Below are 22,753 nucleotides of genomic sequence, written 5' to 3' on the forward strand. Positions count from 1 at the left end.
TGTGCCGTGACTCGGCAGGACTCCAAAGTGTAACGAAATGTTCAAAATTCAAAATGAATTGCGTGGATGGTAGACTTGCAAGCAAGTGCGTAGAATGCGTGTACGACGAGCTGCGACAGACTCGAGGACTCAGCGACGCACTTATCATAGTCGACCATATGGAGTTCCACGTCCATAAGATCATCATGTGCAACTGCAGCCCGTACTTTGGGTGAGTGCGGTTGTTACCAAGGTTCTCCAACTGGGGTTGTGGGGACAAAGATGGTAAAACAATTACCGTATTTTCAGGACTATAAGGCGCATTTTACGTTAATTCCAAGATATTCAAGTAAATATCTGTTCCAAGCTTCACAAAAAATAGTAGCTGAAAAATGTGATTAATTGCAATTGATCACGGAATTTATTTTGTAATTAATTAGTTTAAAAATGTCACTAATTTCACATTTTTATTTTTCGTAACGTTAGAACTGCCCCCCCCACCCGCCCCCACCACAAAAAATAAAAATCTTTTTGTTATCGAAACATGCCAACTTTTGAAATCATTTGGCATTTATGGGTACCTCTGATAATTACCGGGAGTGCTTTGAAAAATGTCCCTCAACCCCCCCCAAATGTAAGAACTATGGTCGTCAGTCCTGAGTACGTTTTAAGAAATCTTTTCTCTGTGTGCCCGATGTTCAGAGCCCTCTTTCTACGTTGGTCCACCCCAGACCAGAAGGTCTATGCCATACAAGGTCTTACAGCTCACTTAATGCAGCTCTTCGTTGATTTTGCTTACACCGGCTGCGTGTTGGTGACAGAGGACAACGTCAAGGACTTGTTGATAGCTGCCGACAAGTTCAACGTCATAGGCGTGGTTGAAATCTGCTGCGTGTTTCTCACGGAGCAACTCTGCCCGGAGAACTGCATCGGCATCTGGCAGTTCACAAGGAACTGCCACACGCCACAGCTGCAGAGCAATGCCTACAATTATATTTTGTACCACTTTGAGGAGGTCGCGACCTCGGACGAGTTGCGGCAACTCTCCATGCAGGATCTGAGTGACATGCTCGACAGAGACGACCTGATCGTGAAGAAGGAGAACATCGTTTACGAGGCCATCCTGCACTGGATTGCGCAAGAGCCTTGGGAGCGGGGCAGGAACATGCCAATGCTCCTGGCTAAGGTAAGCAAACAAAAACAAACGAACGTCATTAGGGTTTGAGTTACGTGGGAGGCAAGACGCAAGTTAGTCAAAGAACCGTCACTGAGCAATTGATCCACCAACATTTTCTACCTGGTCGTAAACCGATCATACCCGCTCTTCCACGACTCTGCCAATAAATCAACTGTCAACTTCCCCAACGAAACACACCCTATTCATAACTTCACAGATCCATAACTTTGCTTAACAACCGAACACCCTCAATAATTTCTCCCAGAGCAACAACCCATTGCCAACTTTGTGCCAAAACAACTGACAAAAATATTGCTTAACAACTAATCTCCCTTCTCAACTCCACCAAACAACTGTTGTAGCCTGTGCCCTGTTGACTACTTGGTGCCAAACAATCGACCACCCCCAAAACTTGGCTGAACACCCGATTGCACTCTGCTGATACCAAATTTACCAATTTACCAAATAACCAATCCTGCATGCTCGTTCACAAATTCTTCACCTTCTCAAACCCTGACATTGGTCATCTGAAGAAAACCCCCCCAAAACTCTTCTTCCAACTGTGTAGGTTCGTCTCGCACTGACCAGTCAGGAGTACATCACCATCAACGTGCTGACAAACCAGCTGGTGCAAAACAGCCGCGAATGCCAGGAGTTGGTCTCCTTCGCATCACGCGTCATAAGCCACATGGCGAGAAACTCCGTGTCTGCATACTGCAACTTGGTGGCCCGTCCTCGCCTGCCTTCTGCTATCCTGCTGGCCATCGGTGGCTGGAGCGGCCCAAGCGCCACCGAGTGCATCGAGGTGTACGACGTCCACGCCAACTGTTGGGACTACCTGTTTGACAATATGGACCAACCTCGAGCGTACTGTGGCGCCACCTTTCTCAATGACGCCATCTACTGTCTGGGCGGCTTTGACGGCACGGAACACTACAACACCGTCAGCCGCTTTGATCTGAAAACGCGCTCCTGGCAGGAAGTGGCGCCCATGCACTCTCGCCGATGCTACGTGAGCGTCACGGTGCTAAATGGTTGCATCTTTGCGTTAGGGGGCTATGATGGACATGTAAGACTTAAGACCGCGGAGTACTACAGGCCCGAGACCAACCAGTGGACTCTTATTACCAGTATGCACGAACAGAGGAGCGATGCCAGCTGCACCACCCTCAATGACAAGGTGGGTGGAGACATGGAAAATGCATGTCATTCAAGCCTATTCAAATTCATCACCCGTCACACCCTGTGATTCCAGATTTACATTTGCGGCGGCTTTAATGGAAACGAGCCCTTGCAAACGGCCGAATATTACAGCCCAGAGACCAACGAGTGGACTGTCATGGCCCCGATGAGCAGCCGTCGCAGTGGCGTTGGAGTCATTGGGTTTGCTGACCATGTTTACGCAGTAAGTACGGCGTAAGACAGTCTGAGATTGGTCCCAAAATGTGTGGCATACATTTTTGGACACAGGTTTTTACATCTTTACATCATCAGAAATGGCGTTATGCTGAACAAATTTGAGTTTGCATTCCTTCAGTGGTAATAAGATTAATGAAGCTTTTGTTCCGAAAGGTTGGAGGTTACGATGGCGAAGTCCGCCTGACCAGTGCTGAGGCCTACAACCCTCGAACTAACAACTGGATCGTGTTGCCCCCCATGCAATGTCCCCGAAGCAACTTTGGTATCGAAGTCGTGGAGGATTGTCTCATTGTCGCCGGGGGTTACAACGGGGTCTCCACCACCAGCCACGTGGAGTACTACGACCTTACGACCGGTCTGTGGTCCCCAGCCAGCGACATGCGGATTTCCCGTAGCGGTCTGACCTGCTGTGTGATGACCGGACTCTGCAACATGACTCAATGTGCTATCATTCGAAACGATCTACCGTTGCTCTTCCTGGAAGACGATATGAACGAAATGGATGATATTTTAATGTAAAGTATCAACTGCCCGCAGAAACCAAATGAAATTGGTTCACCGACCTAGACGGGAAAATTAATAAAAGGAAAAAATAGTGATAGACAGGTTATTGGCCGGGCCGATTATCGGGGCCGATATTTGGCATTTTCCAGATTATCGGCATCTGCCTTTTTTTTAACTTTCAAGGCAGATAAATTAAAAACTGGTTTATTTTGGCTTGCTGAAGCACACGTCTCTCTCTGCTGTGCTTCTGTCCCTGCCGTTATAAGCAGCTTGGTCCGGCCACAGCACCATCTGATTGGTTCCTTGTGCCGCCAAATAGTAGTAAGCTGCCTGTTTGCTTTTTCACCCCAAGTCACACGCAATACGGGAGAGGTCCCACAAGCAGGGAAATTAAGGCGACAACAGACTTTGTCAAAATTTTAATCAATGTTAGTCACTCACAACTAATAGAAAACTATTTGCCGTAGTAAACTTTAAAGAGATGTTTGTTTTCATTGAACAATAAGACATGCAGCTGAGCTCTGGAGCTCTTTTAAAACTATGTTGTCTATTTTCAAAGAGCTCAAAAAGCTTTAACATGTGAATCACTACATTTGTTTAATAAACATGTGCTTAAAGGCATTGAAACTAAGTCAAGTTTTGGAGTTTATTTTTCAAAATTTTGTCAAATATCGGTTAGCGGCCTACATGACTACCGATAAACGGTATCGGTCCTGAAAAAGCATATCGGTCTATCCCTACTACAAAATGTGCTGAGTCATACTTCAGTTTGTGATTTTCTGTGAAATCTGAACATTTGAAAAAAATATCTTATTGAGGGGTCAATAAAATATTTATTTGGAGATACATTTTGGTGCCTTACCATTGGTTTTTTCCCTCATAACTCAACTGAGGGTTTCAAGTCAAGACTGCACAACATCACGTGACGATCACAACGACCGATGATAGTTTTGCATCCCAAGAGAGTGTTACCTTTCACGTCCAACTTATTCTGAAACTATGTTAGGTTTCACACATCAACTCAGGCCGGTGCAGTCCTAACAAACCCTCGTTGCATAGGGCGAGGGGCAAATCACCTTTGTTCTAATTTGTATTTAAAAAAAATATTTTTTAACTATCGGGCAAACAGGGGAAGTGACTCTGCCGTTGACAATTTTTTTCAGGGCTTGTGGCTCCATGGAGGTGTGTTGCACAGGGTGTCATTTAAGCCACCAATTACACTGCTTGTCTGCAATTTCCCCAATGGTGGCTCGGAAATGTCTCATTCCAACTCAAGGTCCAGAGACTCCTCGATCACATCTTAGCTTACTCATTCACTGCCATTGATGGCTAGCCGCTGTTGCTGCCAAATGGGATGAGTGACAACGCAAATTCTGATATTCGTAACGCACATTCGGGTGGGAAGCGTATTTTCGGAATAAGAATAATACAGAACAAGGTATATATGGTATTGGAAAGTTTTACAGTCTGCAGTTTGTACAATGGTTGGCTTGAAAATGTCTTATTCGGAGTCCAGGTCAGTAGACCATGTCTTTTCCTGTCGATGGTTAAATTGCAAACTCAGGCAACCCAAATTCTAATTATCACAACTCACTTTTTGATGGGTCTAATGTCTTTGGGTTGAGACTAAATGTTGGGTATGGTTATTCTGGGGTTTTTATAGTTGAACTCAGTGATGTGTGCTTTAAATGTAAAGCACGGAGGCCTTGATGATGTGGATGATGTCACAGCAGATGGCCGAGCTGGCTTTTGACACAGAATGCCACCATGATGTAATCGCGGAAGACTTCCCCCAGCCTACAGCATTCTATGCTTTACCAAGCGACTTCCGCTGAAGCTTCGGCAGAAGTCCAAAGCGTTGAAGACATGGCAACAAATTCAAGATGAGTTACGATGGACAGTTGTCATACAAGTCTGGCTCCGTGTATAACCATCTACGCATAACGAGAGAACTGAGTGATGCCGTCATTACGGTCGATAAAGTCGAGTTTCACATCCATAAGATCATCCTGTGCAACTGCAGCCCGTACTTTGGGTGAGTTGCTCTAATGTCTAGCAGCGGTAGGAGACATGCGTCACGTTTCTTGACCTAGGTTAGGTTTTCAATAAGTGACAAAGTACTAGACTATGTACAAAGTAGACTGATGGCACCCTTAAAGTTTTACACAATTCTACAGCTAACTCTAAGATAGTCTACTGTGTGTAAATATGCAGTAAAGTGACTGTACAAGATCGTATGACTTGAATTGACTCGCTTTATACCCGGGTAATGGATAGACATGACTGCTTTAAGATTAAGTTTTCAATTTTGCCTCAGTAACTCGAGACTTACTTATAACTTCCTCGCAACTCTGCTATCTACCCTGAAAGAAAACTCCAAAATCTGTCTTGTTTTCAGTGCCCTATTTCTACGTTGGTCCTCTCCAGACCAGAGGGTCTACACCATACATGGTTTGACGGCTCCCTTAATGCAGCTATTCGTTGACTTCGCATACACCAGCACTGTGTTCGTGACAGAGGACAACGTACAAGATTTGTTGATAGCGGCCGATAAGTTCAACGTTACTGGCATAATTCGATCTTGCTGCAAATTTCTAATAGAGCAGCTCTGCCCGGAGAACTGCATCGGCATCTGGCAGTTCTCAAAGAACTGCCACGCTCCGGAGCTAGAGGACAATGCCCACCAGTACATCCTGTACCACTTTGAGGAAGTCGCAACGTCAGATGAGTTGTGGCAACTCCCCATTCAGGACTTTTGTGACATTCTCGACCGGGATGACTTAATTGTGAAAAAGGAAAACACGGTATACGAGGCCATACTCCAGTGGATTGCACATGCCCCTCGAGAACGAGGAGAAAATGTGTCTGTGCTCCTTGCAAAAGTAAGTCAACCCCTCTGAATTTATGTCGGGGGTGTGTGGTGTGGTTGCAATATGCAGAATATTTTGTTTGTCAAGAACTTGGGGTCTTTACTAGTCGGTTTTGGTCATAAGGTCAGTCTCAAGGTGTCAAGGTCTCATCAATGTCACATTTAAATTTGGTCTTGCCGTGGACACTGACATAGGGGGTAAATCAAGACCTAATCAGCACCAAGATTTCAGCTACAGCAAGGCTTGAGCTATGAGCTGTATACATTTTTGGATGTATTTGAAAATCGATCATAACTACACCAAAATTAGTTGTCTGAATGTTTTGTAGATTACTCCAAGCCTTAACTTGGTTTTGGTCTCAACTTGCATTAGGTCTTAATCTCATTTCAATTTTAAAGTCTTGATCTTGATTTAGACTCAATCTGCTTTGGTCTTAGACTCAGCTCAGCCTTAACCCCATGCAAAATCTTAGTCTTGACTTTGTCTCTACCCGATTTGTTTTTAGACTCCGCCAGGGGTCTTAAATCCTGTTCTCCAAGGGTCTGTCCTGGATAATTTCCATCGCTCACTGCTGCACCACACCTTATTCAAATGATCAGATAATCAACAAGGTCTACAGAATCTGGGTAACGATCCTGATCATTTTAATCAGGTGTGTTGCAACAGGGAGAGATGGAAAACATCAAGGAAACCATCTCTCGAAGAACAGCTTTGAAGACCCCTGTTCTATGCGTGCTCAGCTCCTCAATACGTTAGTCTTCATTTTTTTTCTTAACCAGTTATTATCTTAGTTTAGTTCAATTGTAACCCCTTAAAGTTCTGGTCTGGATTTCTCCTTAGTTTCTACTTGTTCTCAAGGTCTCAACATCCTCAATTTGTCTCAATCAGCTACGGTTTAAGTGCGGGTTTATTCTCAACTCCTGTAAATCTTGGTCTCATTTCAGTTTCAATCCCCCAATATCTTGAGCTCGGATTATGTGGTCTCAATTGAACACGAGTCAAACCTTAATGTTGCTTCCAGACCTTTGAAGACACTAAGAAAAAACAGCACAATAGTATGGTGAACGAAATACCTAATTCTCCAACAAATGACATAGTGTCTTCTTACAACTTGCAGGTCCGTCTGGCTCTGACCAGTCAGGAGTTCATCACCATCAACGTGCTGACCAATCAGCTGGTGCAGAACAGCAACAAATGCCTGGAAATGGTGGCTTTTGCTATCAAAATCATACGTCAGATGACCCCCAATTCTGTGTCTGGGTTCTGCAACCTTGTCGCCCGTCCTCGCCTGCCTTCCACCATCCTGATGGCCATCGGTGGTCGCAACGGTCGAAATTCTGCACACCGCATTGAGGCATATGACGTGCACACCAACTGCTGGGGCTACTTGGTAGATGACATGGATCAACCTCGTTCATACTGCGGAGCCGTCTTTCTTAATGACTCCATCTACTGTCTGGGAGGCTTCGACGGGGCGGAACATTACAACACTGTGAGCCGCTTTGATCTGAACACGCGTACCTGGCGGGAAGTGGCGCCCATGCACTTCCGCCGATGCTATGTGAGTGTCACAGTGCTTAATGGGCGCATTTTTGCAATCGGAGGCCACGACGGACGTGTGAGACTAAAGTCAGCGGAGTACTACACACCCGAGACCAATCAGTGGACTCTTATCGCTAGCATGCACGAACTGAGAAGCGACGCAAGCTGCACCACCCTACATGATAAGGTAGCTGAGCTCAGGAAGGTGCATTTATATTTTGATAACCTTGCTTTAATCGGCGAGTCACCTTCATGTGGTTCCAGGTGTACATTTGTGGCGGTTTTAATGGAAATGAGTTCTTGCAAACAGCAGAATATTACAGCCCAGAGACCAATGAGTGGACAGTGATGCCCCCCATGAGTAGCCGTCGCAGCGGTACCGGAGTCATTGGCTTTGCTGACCATGTTTACGCAGTAAGTAACATAGCTAACCACGGGTGTCCAACTCAGGTCCTCGAGGGCTCTTATCCGGAATGTTTTGGATGTCTCGTTGGTGTTAAGAAAATGTCTCCACTCTTAATTGTGCTTTTGAAGGTTGGAGGTTATGACGGTGACATCCGTCTAGCCAGTGCCGAGGCCTATAACCCCCTTACCAACAACTGGATCGTCCTGCCCCCCATGGAATCTCCCAGAAGCAACTTTGGCATAGAAGTTGTTGAGGATCGCCTCATCGTTGCCGGGGGTTACAACGGCGTCTCACCAACCAAGCTGGTGGAGTTCTACGACCTCACCACTGGTCTATGGTCTCCGGCCAGTGACATGGGGGTCTCTCGAAGCGGTTTGACTTGCTGTGTGATGTCTGGACTTCGCAACATAGCCCAATATGCAATGCTCCGGAATGATCTACCTTTGCTAAACTTGGATGATGAAATGCTGAATATCGACGACTAAGATGGACTAAGGACGGTTGTGCTGAAAAGTGAAAGAAACTGAAAAACTGCTTCAGAACAAGAACAAAAAAGACAAAAACAACCTCGAAAGTTGTGTTTGGACATGTTTTTAATCTACCGTTTGCTTACATATGAACACTAATGAACAGTTTCAAGGTCTCATATAGGGAGTCAATAAATTGTTGTGCTACTATGAGTTACGAATGGCCCAATTTAAGAGTTTTTTTGGGGGGTTTCAGTCACGACCCACCTTTGCATTGCCACTCACTATGCCACACCCCGAAATGAAGCTATACATTGTCAGTTAATTACAATTTATAAAACAAAATTATTTACTACTGTTCTTTTATATTTTTTTTGCTTTTGATCAAACTTAACAATATTTTCTTTTTTATAAACAAAACTTGCTTTGCCAAAATGCCAATTAATTCATTTTTTAGGGAAGAACCCACAATTCCATTGTCGAAAAGCAATAGTAATTTAAATAAAACTACGGTACTCTGGTACAGATTCACCTCATTTCAACCCCCATCAAGACCTTTTGAAAATGTATCACCATCAGTCTGTTTTTCTACTTCCCTCCCCATGTAGCCTCAGCATCAATTTGGGTATGAGTTTCTATCACAAACCAACGTCCAAGATCAGGGTCAGAGGCTCTTCTGTTCTTATGCAAAACTTGGAAACCACTGTCCAGCTTCACCTTCTGGTGTCACCCTGACAGTTATGGCAACACAAACGTGAAGTCAATCCTTGTCACCTGTTATGTGTCTGCAGTTTCCAAAATAGAGGACCTGATTCTTTCCAGGTCTTCAAAGTCCCTCAGTGTTCTGACAGACCCTGTTGAAAAGATCCCACTTGGCCCACTCCATTTAAGTTTCTAGGTTTATTATGGATTTTGCTGAAATGACGGCCACCAGAATTCCATTAAGCCTGATCCTGAACTAACTATGAGCGATTGATAATATTAGAGCTCAACATATCCACCTGGAAAGATTCGCTACTCATGAATCTTCGTCTCACCAGCGGTAGAATTCTGATCTGTTGCGGTCTTGGTTTAGAAAGTCCGATCCCACCAGTGTTTTCTTTACAATTAAAGTACAGCCGCTTTCATGATGTGGATGATGTCGTCGCTGTTGTCGATGGTGGCTTTTTGACTCAGAATGCCACCGTGATGTTATTATGGAGTTCCTGTTAGACTCCTGCTGCGATTGAGCAGACCCCAAAGTTGTTCTAAGAAATGGCAATCATTCAAGATGAGTAACAATGGTACATTTTCAAATAAGTCGGGCTCACTGTACAATGAACTGCGTCTGAAAAGAAAGCTCGTCGATGCAGTCATGGTAGTTGACAAAGTTGAGTTTCACATCCACAAGATAATCCTTTGCAACAGCAGCCTGTACTTTTTGTGAGTTGATTGACGGTCACAATGCAATACCATGAGTCCCCAAAACTGAAAACATGTTGACTATAACCTCTGTTTCTGATATTTAGAGAACTTTTCCAGCGTTTGTCACCCCCAGACCAGAAGTTCTATGTCATACAGGGTCTGACGCCACCCTTAATGCAACTTCTCATTGACTTTGCATACACTGGCTCTATGTCTGTGTCAGAAGAGAACGTCAAGGACTTGTTGCTCGCAGCTGATAAGTTCAATATAACAGGCATCATTCGGACCTGTTGTGCATTTTTAACGGAGCAGCTCTGCCCAGAGAACTGCATCAGTATCTGGCAGCTCAGTAAGAACTGCCACTCCCCAGAACTGAAGCTCAGTGCCTACCAATATATCCTGTACCACTTTGAGGCTGTCGCAAGCTCATACGAGTTGCGGCAAATCTCCATGCAGGACTTGTGTAACCTCCTGGACAGAGATGACCTGATTGTGAAGGAGAATGCCGTTTACGAGGCCATCCTTCAATGGATCGCACATGCTCCTGAGGAGCGAGGCAAAAACATGCCGATGTTGCTGGCCAAAGTAAGTCAACATTCACTTCTGGTCTACAACCGTTACACAAAAGAGGTGCACAACAGTCCCCAACCACCAGGCCGCGGACCGATACTGGTCCATTTAGTATCAAGCTGCACAGAGACACTGAACAATTTTTTTAGTGCTTATCAGAGTGTGAAAGAAGTTTCAAATGAAAAATTAGGTGCCCTTTCAATTTGATTGGCCCCAGAATTGAGCAGCCGCAAAATCACATCTCCATGTTAAGAACCAAAACAAGAACAATCTGTTCTAAGATGACCTTGACATAGAGCCAACACTTAGTATTTGCTGCTGGAATTGTATTTTCGTTGCACTACTTTGTCTGTCCCACCAAATGAAAGCTTTTGACACCTACATGTACTGGGTAATATTTGAGATGAGAACAAAGTAATTTTCTTATCCAGTCTTTCCACTCAGTGTTCTGTAAAAGTACATGCAATAATCTCTCTCCATCAAGATATCTGTGTGCCTCTCGCTTCCTGTGCCCTGTAGGTCCGTCTAGCGCTGACCAGTCAGGAGTTCATCACCATCAACGTGCTGACCAATCAACTGGTGCAGAACAGCCCAAAATGCCTGGAGATGGTCACATTTGCCACTCGAGTGATAAAACACATGAAAACCAACTCCGTGTCTGGTTACTGCAACCCGGTAGCCCGCCCTCGCCTGCCTTCTGCCATCCTTTTGGCCATCGGTGGCTGGAGTGACGCCAATCCGACACACCTTATCGAGGCGTATGACATACAAGGTGACTGTTGGGACTACTTGGTGGACCACATGCATCAGCCACGAGCGTACTGCGGTGCTGTCTTTCTCAATGACTGCATCTACTGCGTGGGAGGATTTGACGGCGCAGAACACTATAACACAGTCAGCCGCTTTGACCTGAAAACTCACACCTGGCAGGAAGTGGCGCCTATGCACTCTCGTCGATGCTACGTGAGCGTGACAGTACTTAAGGGCTGCATCTACGCGGTAGGAGGTTACGACGGACGATTACGACTCAAGACGGCAGAGTGCTACACGCCAGAGACCAACCAGTGGACTCTTATTGACAGCATGCACGAACACAGGAGCAACGCCAGCTGCACAACCCTCAATGACAAGGTAGGCAGAGATTAGAAATGTTTGTTTGGTTTGTGGTTCTCAAACCGAGGGCCTAAGGGGCATGTGAGCCAAAGCCTCTGGCTCCACATAATCATTTCTGATAAATTGTCATACCATATATAAACATATATAAAATGCACTAAAGCGAACCCCCGCTAATTTTCATGGTGGCAAAGCAATATTTCACATTAGACACAGCTTTGCTCTGAGCACAATGTTTCTCAATGACCAGATCTGTTGTTGTATGTATGAGGGTGTCCTTGGGAAAAGGATCGTTCACTTTAAAGATTCCTGGAATCAAAAAGTTTGATAATTCTTGCTTTAATTTACCCGTAATCTCCCCTTTGATACAGGTGTACATTTGTGGAGGTTTTAACGGAAATGAGTTCTTGCGATCAGCAGAATATTACAGCCCGGAGACCAACGAATGGACAGTGGTGGCCCCCATGAACAGTTGTCGGAGTGGCATCGGAGTCATTGGCTATGCAGACCACGTTTATGCAGTAAGTGTAGCTTTACAAACCTTAGCATCTCCCTTTTTTTTGTAAAACCATCCAAAATTCTTCCCTTTCCTTTGTGGAGGTTGGCGGTTATGACGGTGACGACCGCCTGGCTAGCGCAGAGGCCTACAACCCACAGACCAACAATTGGATCTTGTTGCCATCCATGCAGTGCCCCCGAAGCAACTTTGGCATCGAAGTAGTGGAGGACCGCCTCTTTGTAGCTGGTGGTTACAGCGGCGTCACCACCACCAATCACGTGGAGTACTATGACCTCACCACTGGTCTGTGGTCTCCGGCCTGTGCAATGAGGATCTCCCGAAATGCCTTGACTTGCTGCGTTATGTCCGGATTTCACAACGTGACTCAATATGCAATGCAGCGGAGAAATTTACCCGCGCTCCTCTTGGAGGATAATTTGGAAATGGAGGATGACTCCCAGATCCTGGAAAGTTGAAAACCTCACTGAAAAGATGCCCAGAAACCGGAACCAAAGAAAATGAAAATATCTGCAGTTTCACTCTTGCATTCTTTTTTTTTTGTTTTCCTTCATACTGGTTTTGAAGATGTATCAACTACCAGACAATGTCAGGGATTGGGGTAGATTAAGGATCATCCCATGCAGATCCTTTACGTTTCTGTTAATCTATAGCCCAAAAATCCTGCATCCCATGATAGGCTGCTGTCGATTTGAATGCATCGGTCATATTTCGAGAACCATGTTAGAAGGAAAATTGAAAGATTGATGAAATTGAACCTTGACTTGATAGACTTTGACTTTAACCCTAACATGGGGGTGAAAAGACTATCACACACAATCAGAAGCATTGACCTCCATGTACATTATCAATTTGTTTCATGAAATGTTCTTAATATATATAACATCAGTGAAAAGTCTCTTCTCTTCATTTTGTCGCGCTTTTCTTGGTTGCACCGCTTTCAGTGCATACACAGTAGAGGTTGGATTTTTTTTGTCCAATCAGCTTTTAGCTCATGAGTTCCGCCAATCAGGTTTCATATTCATCACACATAAGCGTTTCCCCATCCTGATTAGTTGGAAAGAGCAAACCTGGTAGACTACCAATCCAGTGAGCTGCACAGATAAATACATTTAATAATCTGCATCACTACTCAGTATGATGTATTTTATTTCAATGTTTGTTTTTGGCATGCTATTAGATCACAGGTGTCAAAACCCGGTCCTCGATGGCCAAAATCCTGCATGTTTGAGATCTTTCCCTGGCCTCCAACACGTCGGATTCAAATGATGATGCCTGATAACGATCCTGATCAAAATACTTTATGAAGAATCCATGACCTCCATTAATTTGGTGGTGGAGCTACAGAAAAAGCCTTAATGAGTCTCTAGTGTCTTTTGTGTTAGGTTAAACAAACGGTTTGGAATTCAAACTACTAATGTAGTTGTCTGTAAGTCTGCTGGACAGGCCTGGATTTTACAGGGTAAAATCCGTGCAGACAAGGTCAGACCCTCGTCCATTCGTCATCTGTCAGAGATCTTTGAGGTAAACCTTTCGGAGGCCATCCCAGGTTCAACATCGGCGACATCTGATGCAACGGGCTGGACTCTGGACTGATCATAGAAGATGTTGAAGCTGCTCCACAAGTGAATTTTTCTATGATATCTTATCCGTGTGAGGGCACGATGGAAGACTGATTTGCACGATGGCCTCACAGTGTAGCGGTGCAGGGTTCGATTTGTTTGGAGTTTGCATGTTCTCCACGTGCCTGCATGGGTTTCCTCCAGGTACTTGATTGGACACTAAATCTCCATCTGAGCGTGGATGGTTGTTCATCTTTGTGTGCCCTGAGATTGTCTGGTAACCAGTGTACCCAGCCTGAAGACAGGTGGGACCCAGCACCCCTCACCGGTGCCACCGGTCATCCCCACGACCCTTGTGAGGATAAGCGGTTCAGATGATGGATGCATGGATCTTATCCGTGGCATATTCAAACATGGTTAGATAACCACTAGTCATTAAATGTGAAACAAATTCAATATGCTTGCGATTTTCTAATTAAAATGGCGGAAAGATGATGTATTTCTTGAGATTAAAGTAGCAGTACTTTGATTATGCGGATGATGTCGCCACTGATGGCGACCGTGGCTTTTGACACAGAATGCCACCATGATGTAATGCCAGAGACACCCCCCTGCCCCCAACCCTAACCCCGGGCCCCCCTTACCTCCCTGGCCCCTCCTCATACCCCCCACATTTTTATGTTACTTCTGCTGTGACTCTGCAGATGCCAAAAGTGTTAAGAAATGGCAACAAATTCAAGATGAGTTATGATGGTAAAATTCCATACAAATCTGGCTCTGTGTACAATGAACTGCGACTGACCGGAGGACTTAGCGACGCGGTCCTCAAGGTGCACAATGATGAGTTTCATATCCACAAGATCATCCTATGCAACTGCAGCCCATATTTTGGGTAAGTAAATAAGTGGATTTTTTCATTCTTCCCACCACTTAATGAAAGAAAAATAGTAACGTTCACTTGGCTGCTAAATGTTGGTTGACTGTTGCGTCTCTATTCTGGTGTTCAGGGCCCTCTTTCTTCGATGGTCTACCCCAGACCAGAGGGTCTACGTCATACAAGGTGTTACACCCCACATAATGAAGCTCTTCATCGAGTTCGCATACACCAACTTTGTGTTGGTGACAGAGGACAATGTCAAGGACTTGTTGATTGCTGCTGATAAATTCAACATGACAGCCATTGTCCAATCCTGCTGCGTATTCCTAGCCGAGCAGCTTTGTCCGGAGAACTGCATTGGCATCTGGCAGTTCACCAAAAACTGCCACACGCCGGAGCTGCAGATAAGCGCCTACCAGTACATTCTTTACCACTTTGAGGACGTCGCAGCCTCCGAGGAATTGCCGCAATTTACCATGCAGGAATTCTGCGACATTCTGGACAGGGACGACCTGATTGTGAAGAAGGAGAACACGGTTTACGAGGCCATCCTGCACTGGATTGCACACGCACCGAGAGAGCGAGGCAGGAACCTGGCCGTGCTCCTTGCGAAAGTAAGTCAACCTGGGAAGTCAACCTGGGACCTAGAAATATATCTCGATCAATTATCTTTGTACGTTTTCAGTCATGACAAAGTCCTTGAAAGTTGAACCGAAGGAACTGAATTCTTATTTGTTGTTGAAGACGTCTCACTCTAAATCCAAAAGGCCTCTTTAAGTCAAAATATTTTGGTGGGGAGTCTCCCTCTCTTGTACCTCTCAAGTGGTCAGATGAGGGTTGTTGCTGGTGTATTACCGTTTAAATAATACCAGGTGTTGACCTGCCTAGTGGCAAAATAGTATTTTATATGTTAGTGGCCTCTTATCCCATCGAGTGAGACAAACTTTGACGAAGGGATGTCAGAACATTGCTGTAATGCCGGTTGTCTTTGTCCAGAATTGTGGTTTGAAAGAGGCATGATACATGATACTCAAGCGTGAAAAGCTCTCACTTATGGTCTGCTGACAAACCAGCCACACTAATATTGCACCTTGGAAGTTAATCAATGGTGTGGGGAGTTGCGAGGGGGCTGACATATAGGCTCCACATTTCGGGTGGAGAGGTCTGTCACACTTTGTGGCCAGGTACCGAATGGGCCGTGGCCCGGTACTAGTCTGTGTACCGATGGTTGGGGACCACTGGTCCAAAGAGTACAACCATGGCCAAGCCGTGTTGAATGAGGTCTGAAACCTATAGGACAAAGTGGGTTTCTTAATTTCTTAAATATCAGTCTGTCCACTGTGTAGGTGCGTCTGGCTTTGACCAGTGAGGAGTACATCACCATCAACGTGTTGTCCAATCAGCTGGTGCAGAGTAACAACAAGTGCTTGGACATGGTCGACTTTGCCACCCGAGTGATCCACCACATGGTGGCAAACTCCGTGTCCGCATACTGCAACCTGGTGGCCCGTCCCCGTCTGCCGTCTGCCATCCTTCTGGCGATCGGCGGCTGGAGTGGAGCCAACCCGACGCAGTGCATCGAGGCATACGACGTGCATGCCAACTGCTGGGTCAGTTTTATCGAGGACATGGAGCAACCGCGGGCATACTGCGGTGCCGCCTTTCTCAACGACGCTGTCTACTGCCTCGGCGGTTTTGACGGCGCGGAACACTACAACACCGTCAGCCGCTTTGACCTGAATGCACGGACCTGGCAGGAAGTAGCACCCATGCACTCCCGCCGATGTTACGTGAGCGTTACGGTGCTTAACGGGTGCATCTACGCACTGGGAGGATACGATGGCCGTGTGAGACTAAAGACGGCGGAGTACTACACACCTGAGACCAACCAGTGGACTCTTATCGCCAGCATGCACGAACTGAGGAGCGACGCCAGCTGCACCACCCTCAATGACAAGGTAGGTGCTATTAAAGTTTCTGTCATGTAGGCCGACTTGCATTCACTAGACCATCCGTTTGTTTCCAGATTTACATTTGCGGTGGATTTAATGGAAACGAGCCCTTGCAAACAGCAGAATACTACAGTCCTGACACGAATGAGTGGACCATGATGACGCCGATGAGCAGCCGTCGAAGTGGCATCGGAGTCATTGGGTTCGCTGATCACGTTTATGCAGTAAGTGAAGCATAACACAATGATTAACAATGACAATGACTGAACACTTTTTGTTTTGTATTTTTAAAATCCTTGGATAATTTGGCTTGGGCATCTGTGTAGCATGTCCAACCAGTAGTGAGACAGGTTGTAAGGGCTCATAGTTAATCAGGAAACATTTTGGCATTAACCTAGCATAACTAGGGGAGGCTGTTAGAGAAAGGTAAGTCTGAAACAAGAGTCCAGTTGCCTTGATTCAACTTTTGCAGATCAACAGTTTTTGTTGTCGATGTTGTCCTGAAAGCTTCAACAGGGTATCACCCTCAGCAAAAGTAAAGAGACAAAGAATTTTTGGCACTTAGCTTCACATAATGGAAGAAAAGGATGGATGGAAAACAGAATTGTATTATCTTTTCCAAATGTCTGAAATTTGTAGTGTGTTGTCTTAAACTTCAACATTGATCAAAATCTAATTTGAAACCTGCCTTGAGAGTGAGAAAGACTTGGTGGCAAGGCTAGCGACCTCACACTATAAAAAAAATGCTGCAGAAACCTTGCATTAAAATCATAAACACTCCCATGAAATCACAACCCAAGTTGAAAATTCTAACCAAGGCTTAGAATGCAAAGCTACAGCCCAAACTTGAGACCAGTGTTACAGAGCCCACATTTCTTCACCTTGTATGTAGTCTTGTTAATTATGCTTCTTCCTCCACAAGGTTGGTGGCTATGATGGTCAAACTCGTCTGACCAGCGCTGAGGCTTACAACCCATTGACCAACAACTGGATCATCCTGGCCCCCATGGACTGCCCCCGGAGCAACTTTGGCATTGAAGTCATCGAGGACCGTCTCTTTGTGGCTGGGGGGTTCAATGGCGTCTCCACCACCAAGCTGGTAGAGTACTATGACCTCACCACAGGTCTGTGGTCTCCGGCTTGCGACATGCTGATTTCACGAAGTGCTTTGACTTGTTGTGTGATGTCGGGGTTCTACAACATGGCACACTACGCCATGCTCCGGAATGATCTACCACTACTATTTCTGGAGGATGACATGGACACGGAGGATGACGTCTAGACAGAAAAAAACCCTAAAATAAGTTGAAAATTGCTGCTTGAAATGCCTTGAAATAAACTGATAAATGACCCAGAAATAAAACTTAAAAAATAGCTAAGAATAAAAGTGGTGAAAAGGTGACATTGATTTTCATGATTTCTTGTTTTCTATTTTGTTGATCTTTTCAGTGTGAGTCATTAGCATTTGATGCAGTTTACCATGCACAGGTCAATAAATATTTTTGCTATGAAATCACTCCAGTGCATCTTTAGTTTTCATTGTTTGAAACCCTAAACTAGGGTTGAATTCGTAATTTGAAATCCAACTTTGAAACACCTTTTATTCTCACAAGAACCCCAGAGTGAAACCATAAAACCACAGCCTGGCATGATAAAACCCAAATTTGGTAACCCCAAACCTATCTTGGAACTAATTCTAAACTAACCTAGTCCTGAAACCCTAATTTGCTTGAAACCCTACCTTGAGTCCCTGACACTTGTCTAAATTACATTGACACTTGGGACCCTTATTTGAAACGCTAACTTGAAAACCAAACTCTAATTTGAGTCCTAACCCTTCTTTGAAACATCTAATGCTTGCCTGAACTCTTATTTTGAATCCCTAAATATGGCTTGAAGCACAAACTTTAAACCCTGACAGTGGCTTGAAACGCTAAGTTGAAACTCTTAATGGAAACCCAAATTGCCTCGAAAGCCTGATCAGAAACCCTAACCTTTATTTGAAGCCCCAACTCTGGTTTGAAATGTCTAATCCTTGCCTAAAACCCTATTTTCAGATTAGGTTCAAAACCCACACTTGTAAATACAACAGCAGTTCGAATACTTAATTTGAAAATTGAAACCTAAACCCAATTTGAAACCGTAACCCTACCCTAGAAACACAATTTTGACAAAGTAACCAAAACTCTAACTCAGGTTTCAAACCCTAACTCTACCCAGAAACCCTAATATGAAACCATGCCAGGCCTGAAACTCTTAACCACCTTCAGAAAAAGGCCCAAGCCTGTTCACTAGAGAGAAGAATATCAAGTAGAATAGAAGATGAATATACAAATTTAATGATATCTCGTGGTATGTAGAATGGTCATCTACTATGAGGGCCAATGAATATTTGGTGGAAATGTGGTCAAAAGTATGATGTGATGCGTTTCTTCATTTTAAAGCATTGGGACTTTGATGATGCGGATGAGGTCGTCACCATTGTCATCATTGTTTTTTGACACAGAATGCCACCATGATGCTATCTCCCATCACCACCAGAGCCCCACCTCTCCGCTCACCCCGCCCCCAATGTTCCTTCCATAAACCCCCGCCGCTCGGACCCCGGGGCCGACGCCCAGCCGCACTATGAAGACACGGCAACATCTTCAAGATGAGTTCAGATGGTCCGTTGGCGTGTGGCCAACTGCAGCATCTCACCAAAGGCCTCAGCGATGCTATCATTGCTGTGGACAACACCGAGTTCCACATCCATAAGATCATCCTGTGCAACTGCAGCCCCTACTTTGGGTGAGTAGGGGGGGGGAACGTCTACGGATAAAGATCATGGACCTTTTCATTTCAAGTTGACCTTGTGTGTGTGTGTGTGTCTCCTGGTTGTTCAGAGCCCTCTTTCTACGCTGGTCCAACCCAGACCAGAGGGTGTATGTCATACGTGGTCTGACGGCCCGCTTAATGCGGCTCATTGTCGATTTTGCATACACCGGCACCGTGTCGGTGACGGAGGACAATGTGAAGGAGTTGTTGATCGCGGCCGATGAGTTCAATATGATTGCCATTGTTCAAACCTGCTGCACGTTTCTAACAGAGCAGCTCAGGCCGGAGAACTGCGTGGGCATCTGGCAGTTCACCAGGAACTATTACGTTCCCCAGTTGCAGCTCGAGGCCTACCAGTACATCCTCTACCACTTTGAGGACGTGGCTGCCTCGCACGAGCTCCGCCGGCTCTCCGTGCAGGACCTCTGCGACATCCTGGACCGCGATGACCTGATCGTGAAGAAGGAGAACACAGTGTTCCAGGCCATCCTGCACTGGATTGCGCATGCCCCCCGTGAACGAGGCAGGAATCTGGCCGTACTGCTGGCTCGGGTGAGTGGAACAAGCTCAGGGTATGAGGATCCATGGTCTAAACCTTAACCTTAACCCACGATTGAAACACTAACCCTTGTTTGAAACCCTAACATCTGAGAGAAACTAAGTAAAATCCCTAAGCATGGCTTCAAACATTAATTCCAAACTCTAGCCTTGCCTCAAAACCCCAAATTGAAACTGACTTGAAATCCTAATGCTCATTTCAAACCCAAACTCTCACATCAGTACAAGAATATACAGTATATTGACATGGGAAAACAGGGTACATTAATCGCGCAACCTTAATTAGTATATCACGAACTAGTAATCTGGGGGACTGGCTAAGAACTAAGTACTTCATTTAATGGAATGTGCTTGTACTCTGTCCACTGCAGGTCCGTCTGGCTCTGACAAGTGAGGAGTTCATCTCGCTCAACGTGCTGACCAATCAGATGGTACAGAACAACAGCAAGTGTTTGGACATGGTAGGTTTCGCCACTCGCGTGATCCGTCACATGAAAGCCAACTCCGTGTCTGGATTCTGCAACCTGGTCGCCCGTCCTCGCCTGCCTTCCGCCATCCTTCTGGCGATAGGCGGATGGAGTGGAGTTAACCCGACGCAGTGCATCGAGGCGTACGACATCCATGCTAACAGTTGGGTCAGCCTTCTGGACGATATGGACCAACCGCGGGCATACTGCGGTGCGGCCTTTCTCAACAATGCCATCTACTGTTTGGGCGGCTTTGACGGCACAGAACACTACAACACCGTCAGCCGCTTTGATCTGAACACTCGTACCTGGCAGGAAGTGGCGCCCATGCACTTCCGCCGCTGCTATGTGAGCGTCACGGTGCTAAATGGATGCATCTATGCAATAGGAGGCCACGATGGACGTGTAAGACTAAAAACGGCAGAGTACTACACGCCTGAGACCAACCAGTGGACTCTTATTGCCAGTATGCAAGAACAGAGGAGCGATGCTAGCTGTACTGCCCTCAATGACAAGGTGGGTAAACCAACTGTAACCAGAAGAGACACTGGAATTCTGTTTGGGTTCTAACCAGCCCTTTTAGGGTATTTTCTGGGGGTCCTTCAACAACAACATGGGTGTCAGTAGTCTATGAAGAATTCTAGTTCTGGGCATGGCATGTGGTTGATTTGATTTGATGACTAATGGCAACCCTCCAGGAATTTTTAGAAAATCCAGCCGACTAAGCCAGTTCTATTTAGGAATATGAAATTCAACAGCAACATCTATGAGAAGTAGGCCGCCATAAAAGCGCGTCAAGAAGCCACGCCTGAAAACACAAGATGTCAGGAATCTTGTCTGAAAGTAGCCATTTTAGGATTATCTCTTGGGGTTCATCACCAGGAAACTCCACAGATTTCGGTCGATTGCTCACATATCTAAACCGCATGTATTAGTCAGACAAGTTATAATCAGTTGCCCAGAATTTAAGTGTGAGCAGATCATGGCAGAAAAGTGGGGATATTTCTGTCAGTTATTGTTCTTTACTTCAATTTACTAAATAATCCCCATTCGGTTTCAGGTTTACATTTGCGGTGGTTTTAACGGAAACGAGTCCCTGCAAACGGCAGAATATTACAGCCCAGAGACCAACCAGTGGATGACCACAGCACCCATGAGCTGCCGCCGCAGTGGCATTGGAGTCATCGGGCATGACAGCCTTGTGTATGCAGTAAGTGGAAAGCTGACACCCACATAGGATACTATATATGCTATTTACTGAGAAATCCAGTTTTAATCCTGCTTTTGTTCCGCAAGGTTGGAGGCTATGACGGTGACGATCGGCTGGCTAGCGCCGAGGCATACGATCCTGAGACAGACACATGGATCGTGTTGCCACCCATGCAGTGCCCCAGGAGCAATTTTGGCATTGAAGTTGTGGAGGATTGTCTCTTTGTGGCTGGTGGCTACAACGGTGTCTCCACCACCAACCTCGTGGAGTACTACGATCTGAAACTTGGCATATGGTCTGCGGCCAATGACATGGGGATCTCTCGAAGTGCTCTGAGCTGCTGCGTGATGTCCGGCTTACCCAACATTGCCCAGTATACGATGCTTCGTAATGACCTCCCTTTGCTCTTCCTGGAGGACGATACAGTCGATATGGAAGATGAAGTCTAAAAAAAAAAAAAAAAAAAAAAAAAAAAAAACTGAAGTGACTTTGTGCTAACAAACTACTGAAAAAAAATCTGAAATCATACCCACAGAGTGATAGTTTTCCCTTGAGTGTAAATAACTATTTTGACAATATTAAGATTGATAATTTTCTGAAATAAATTATGATATAATTTTGCAATAATTGCCATGAGACTGGATGGACAACTGAATTCCCAAAAGATTAATCTTTGGGATACAAATGTCAGTCAAGTATTACAAGGTATGGCCAGAGCCTGCGCACCATTTATGTAGAGTACACGGTGTGTAAGGAATCATTGTGCGTAAGGGAACATCTGTTTTTCTTTTTTTTCAATTTGTTTTAAAAACGCCTGGTAATGAGCATTATGGCCACGCCCCCCTGTATGTCTTGGTGGGAGTCATGTCACAATTTGTCCATATAACATCACTATGTACGTCACTAATGTCAAAACAACAGTACTAACCTGCCCCAAAATGGATTTGGACATCTACTTAGGGCTACTTTAAACTCTGAAAACGTCACAAAAAAAATTTTGCCTTTCCATGGCTGACTTAAAAGCAAAATGAGGAAATGAGCCAATTTACATGCAGTTTGATACGTCCTTTTAATAAGTCGCCAAGATACGCAAACACAATGTGTTATGAGAGGCTTTTCGAAAGGTTCATTGTTTGTCGGTTGATATATATTATTTCGCTTGACTTATACAAATATTTGCACTCGGAGCAGAATGAAATCTCATAACGCTGTTGCTGGAAGTAGCCCTTTAACTGAAAGTTCAACTGAGCGAGAGAGAGAGCGAGAGCTCTTAACTGCAGCTGCGTTCGACGTTGTTTGGGAGTTAAAAAGTGTCAGTGGAAGGGTGACCAGGTGAGTGACG

The 22,753-nt window shown here is 45.2% G+C and overlaps 5 protein-coding genes across 5 annotated transcripts; all 5 read left to right on the forward strand.

Annotated features, from left to right (window-relative positions):
* The first annotated feature begins 27 nt into the window (after positions 1 to 27).
* Positions 28 to 3,899, forward strand: LOC148326258 (kelch-like protein 10). The gene is made up of 5 exons (XM_088311861.1): positions 28 to 211; positions 682 to 1,165; positions 1,725 to 2,336; positions 2,412 to 2,561; positions 2,729 to 3,899. The coding sequence occupies exons 1-5, from the start codon at positions 54 to 56 to the stop codon at positions 3,092 to 3,094; spliced, it is 1,770 nt and encodes a 589-aa protein (XP_088167987.1). The 5' UTR covers positions 28 to 53; the 3' UTR covers positions 3,095 to 3,899.
* Positions 3,900 to 4,947: 1,048 nt separating this feature from the next.
* LOC148326259 (kelch-like protein 10) lies at positions 4,948 to 8,382 on the forward strand. Its single transcript, XM_088311393.1, has 5 exons — positions 4,948 to 5,114; positions 5,478 to 5,961; positions 7,067 to 7,678; positions 7,756 to 7,905; positions 8,026 to 8,382. The coding sequence occupies exons 1-5, from the start codon at positions 4,963 to 4,965 to the stop codon at positions 8,380 to 8,382; spliced, it is 1,755 nt and encodes a 584-aa protein (XP_088167519.1). The 5' UTR covers positions 4,948 to 4,962.
* Positions 8,383 to 9,634: 1,252 nt separating this feature from the next.
* Positions 9,635 to 12,426, forward strand: LOC148326260 (kelch-like protein 10). Its single transcript, XM_088310208.1, has 5 exons — positions 9,635 to 9,786; positions 9,873 to 10,353; positions 10,858 to 11,469; positions 11,823 to 11,972; positions 12,052 to 12,426. The coding sequence occupies exons 1-5, from the start codon at positions 9,635 to 9,637 to the stop codon at positions 12,424 to 12,426; spliced, it is 1,770 nt and encodes a 589-aa protein (XP_088166334.1).
* A 1,819-nt stretch (positions 12,427 to 14,245) lies between these two features.
* LOC148326261 (kelch-like protein 10) lies at positions 14,246 to 17,641 on the forward strand. The gene is made up of 5 exons (XM_088310660.1): positions 14,246 to 14,422; positions 14,538 to 15,021; positions 15,754 to 16,365; positions 16,434 to 16,583; positions 17,282 to 17,641. The coding sequence occupies exons 1-5, from the start codon at positions 14,271 to 14,273 to the stop codon at positions 17,639 to 17,641; spliced, it is 1,758 nt and encodes a 585-aa protein (XP_088166786.1). The 5' UTR covers positions 14,246 to 14,270.
* Positions 17,642 to 19,299: 1,658 nt separating this feature from the next.
* On the forward strand, positions 19,300 to 21,860 carry LOC148326262 (kelch-like protein 10). The gene is made up of 4 exons (XM_088310661.1): positions 19,300 to 19,728; positions 20,106 to 20,717; positions 21,262 to 21,411; positions 21,498 to 21,860. The coding sequence occupies exons 1-4, from the start codon at positions 19,315 to 19,317 to the stop codon at positions 21,858 to 21,860; spliced, it is 1,539 nt and encodes a 512-aa protein (XP_088166787.1). The 5' UTR covers positions 19,300 to 19,314.
* Positions 21,861 to 22,753: the final 893 nt, after the last annotated feature.

This window comes from Idiotropiscis lumnitzeri, chromosome 12 (assembly GCF_059441095.1).
Source record: "Idiotropiscis lumnitzeri isolate Australia: NSW breed Sydney's pygmy pipehorse chromosome 12, RoL_Ilum_1.0, whole genome shotgun sequence".
Taxonomy (NCBI): domain Eukaryota; kingdom Metazoa; phylum Chordata; class Actinopteri; order Syngnathiformes; family Syngnathidae; genus Idiotropiscis; species Idiotropiscis lumnitzeri.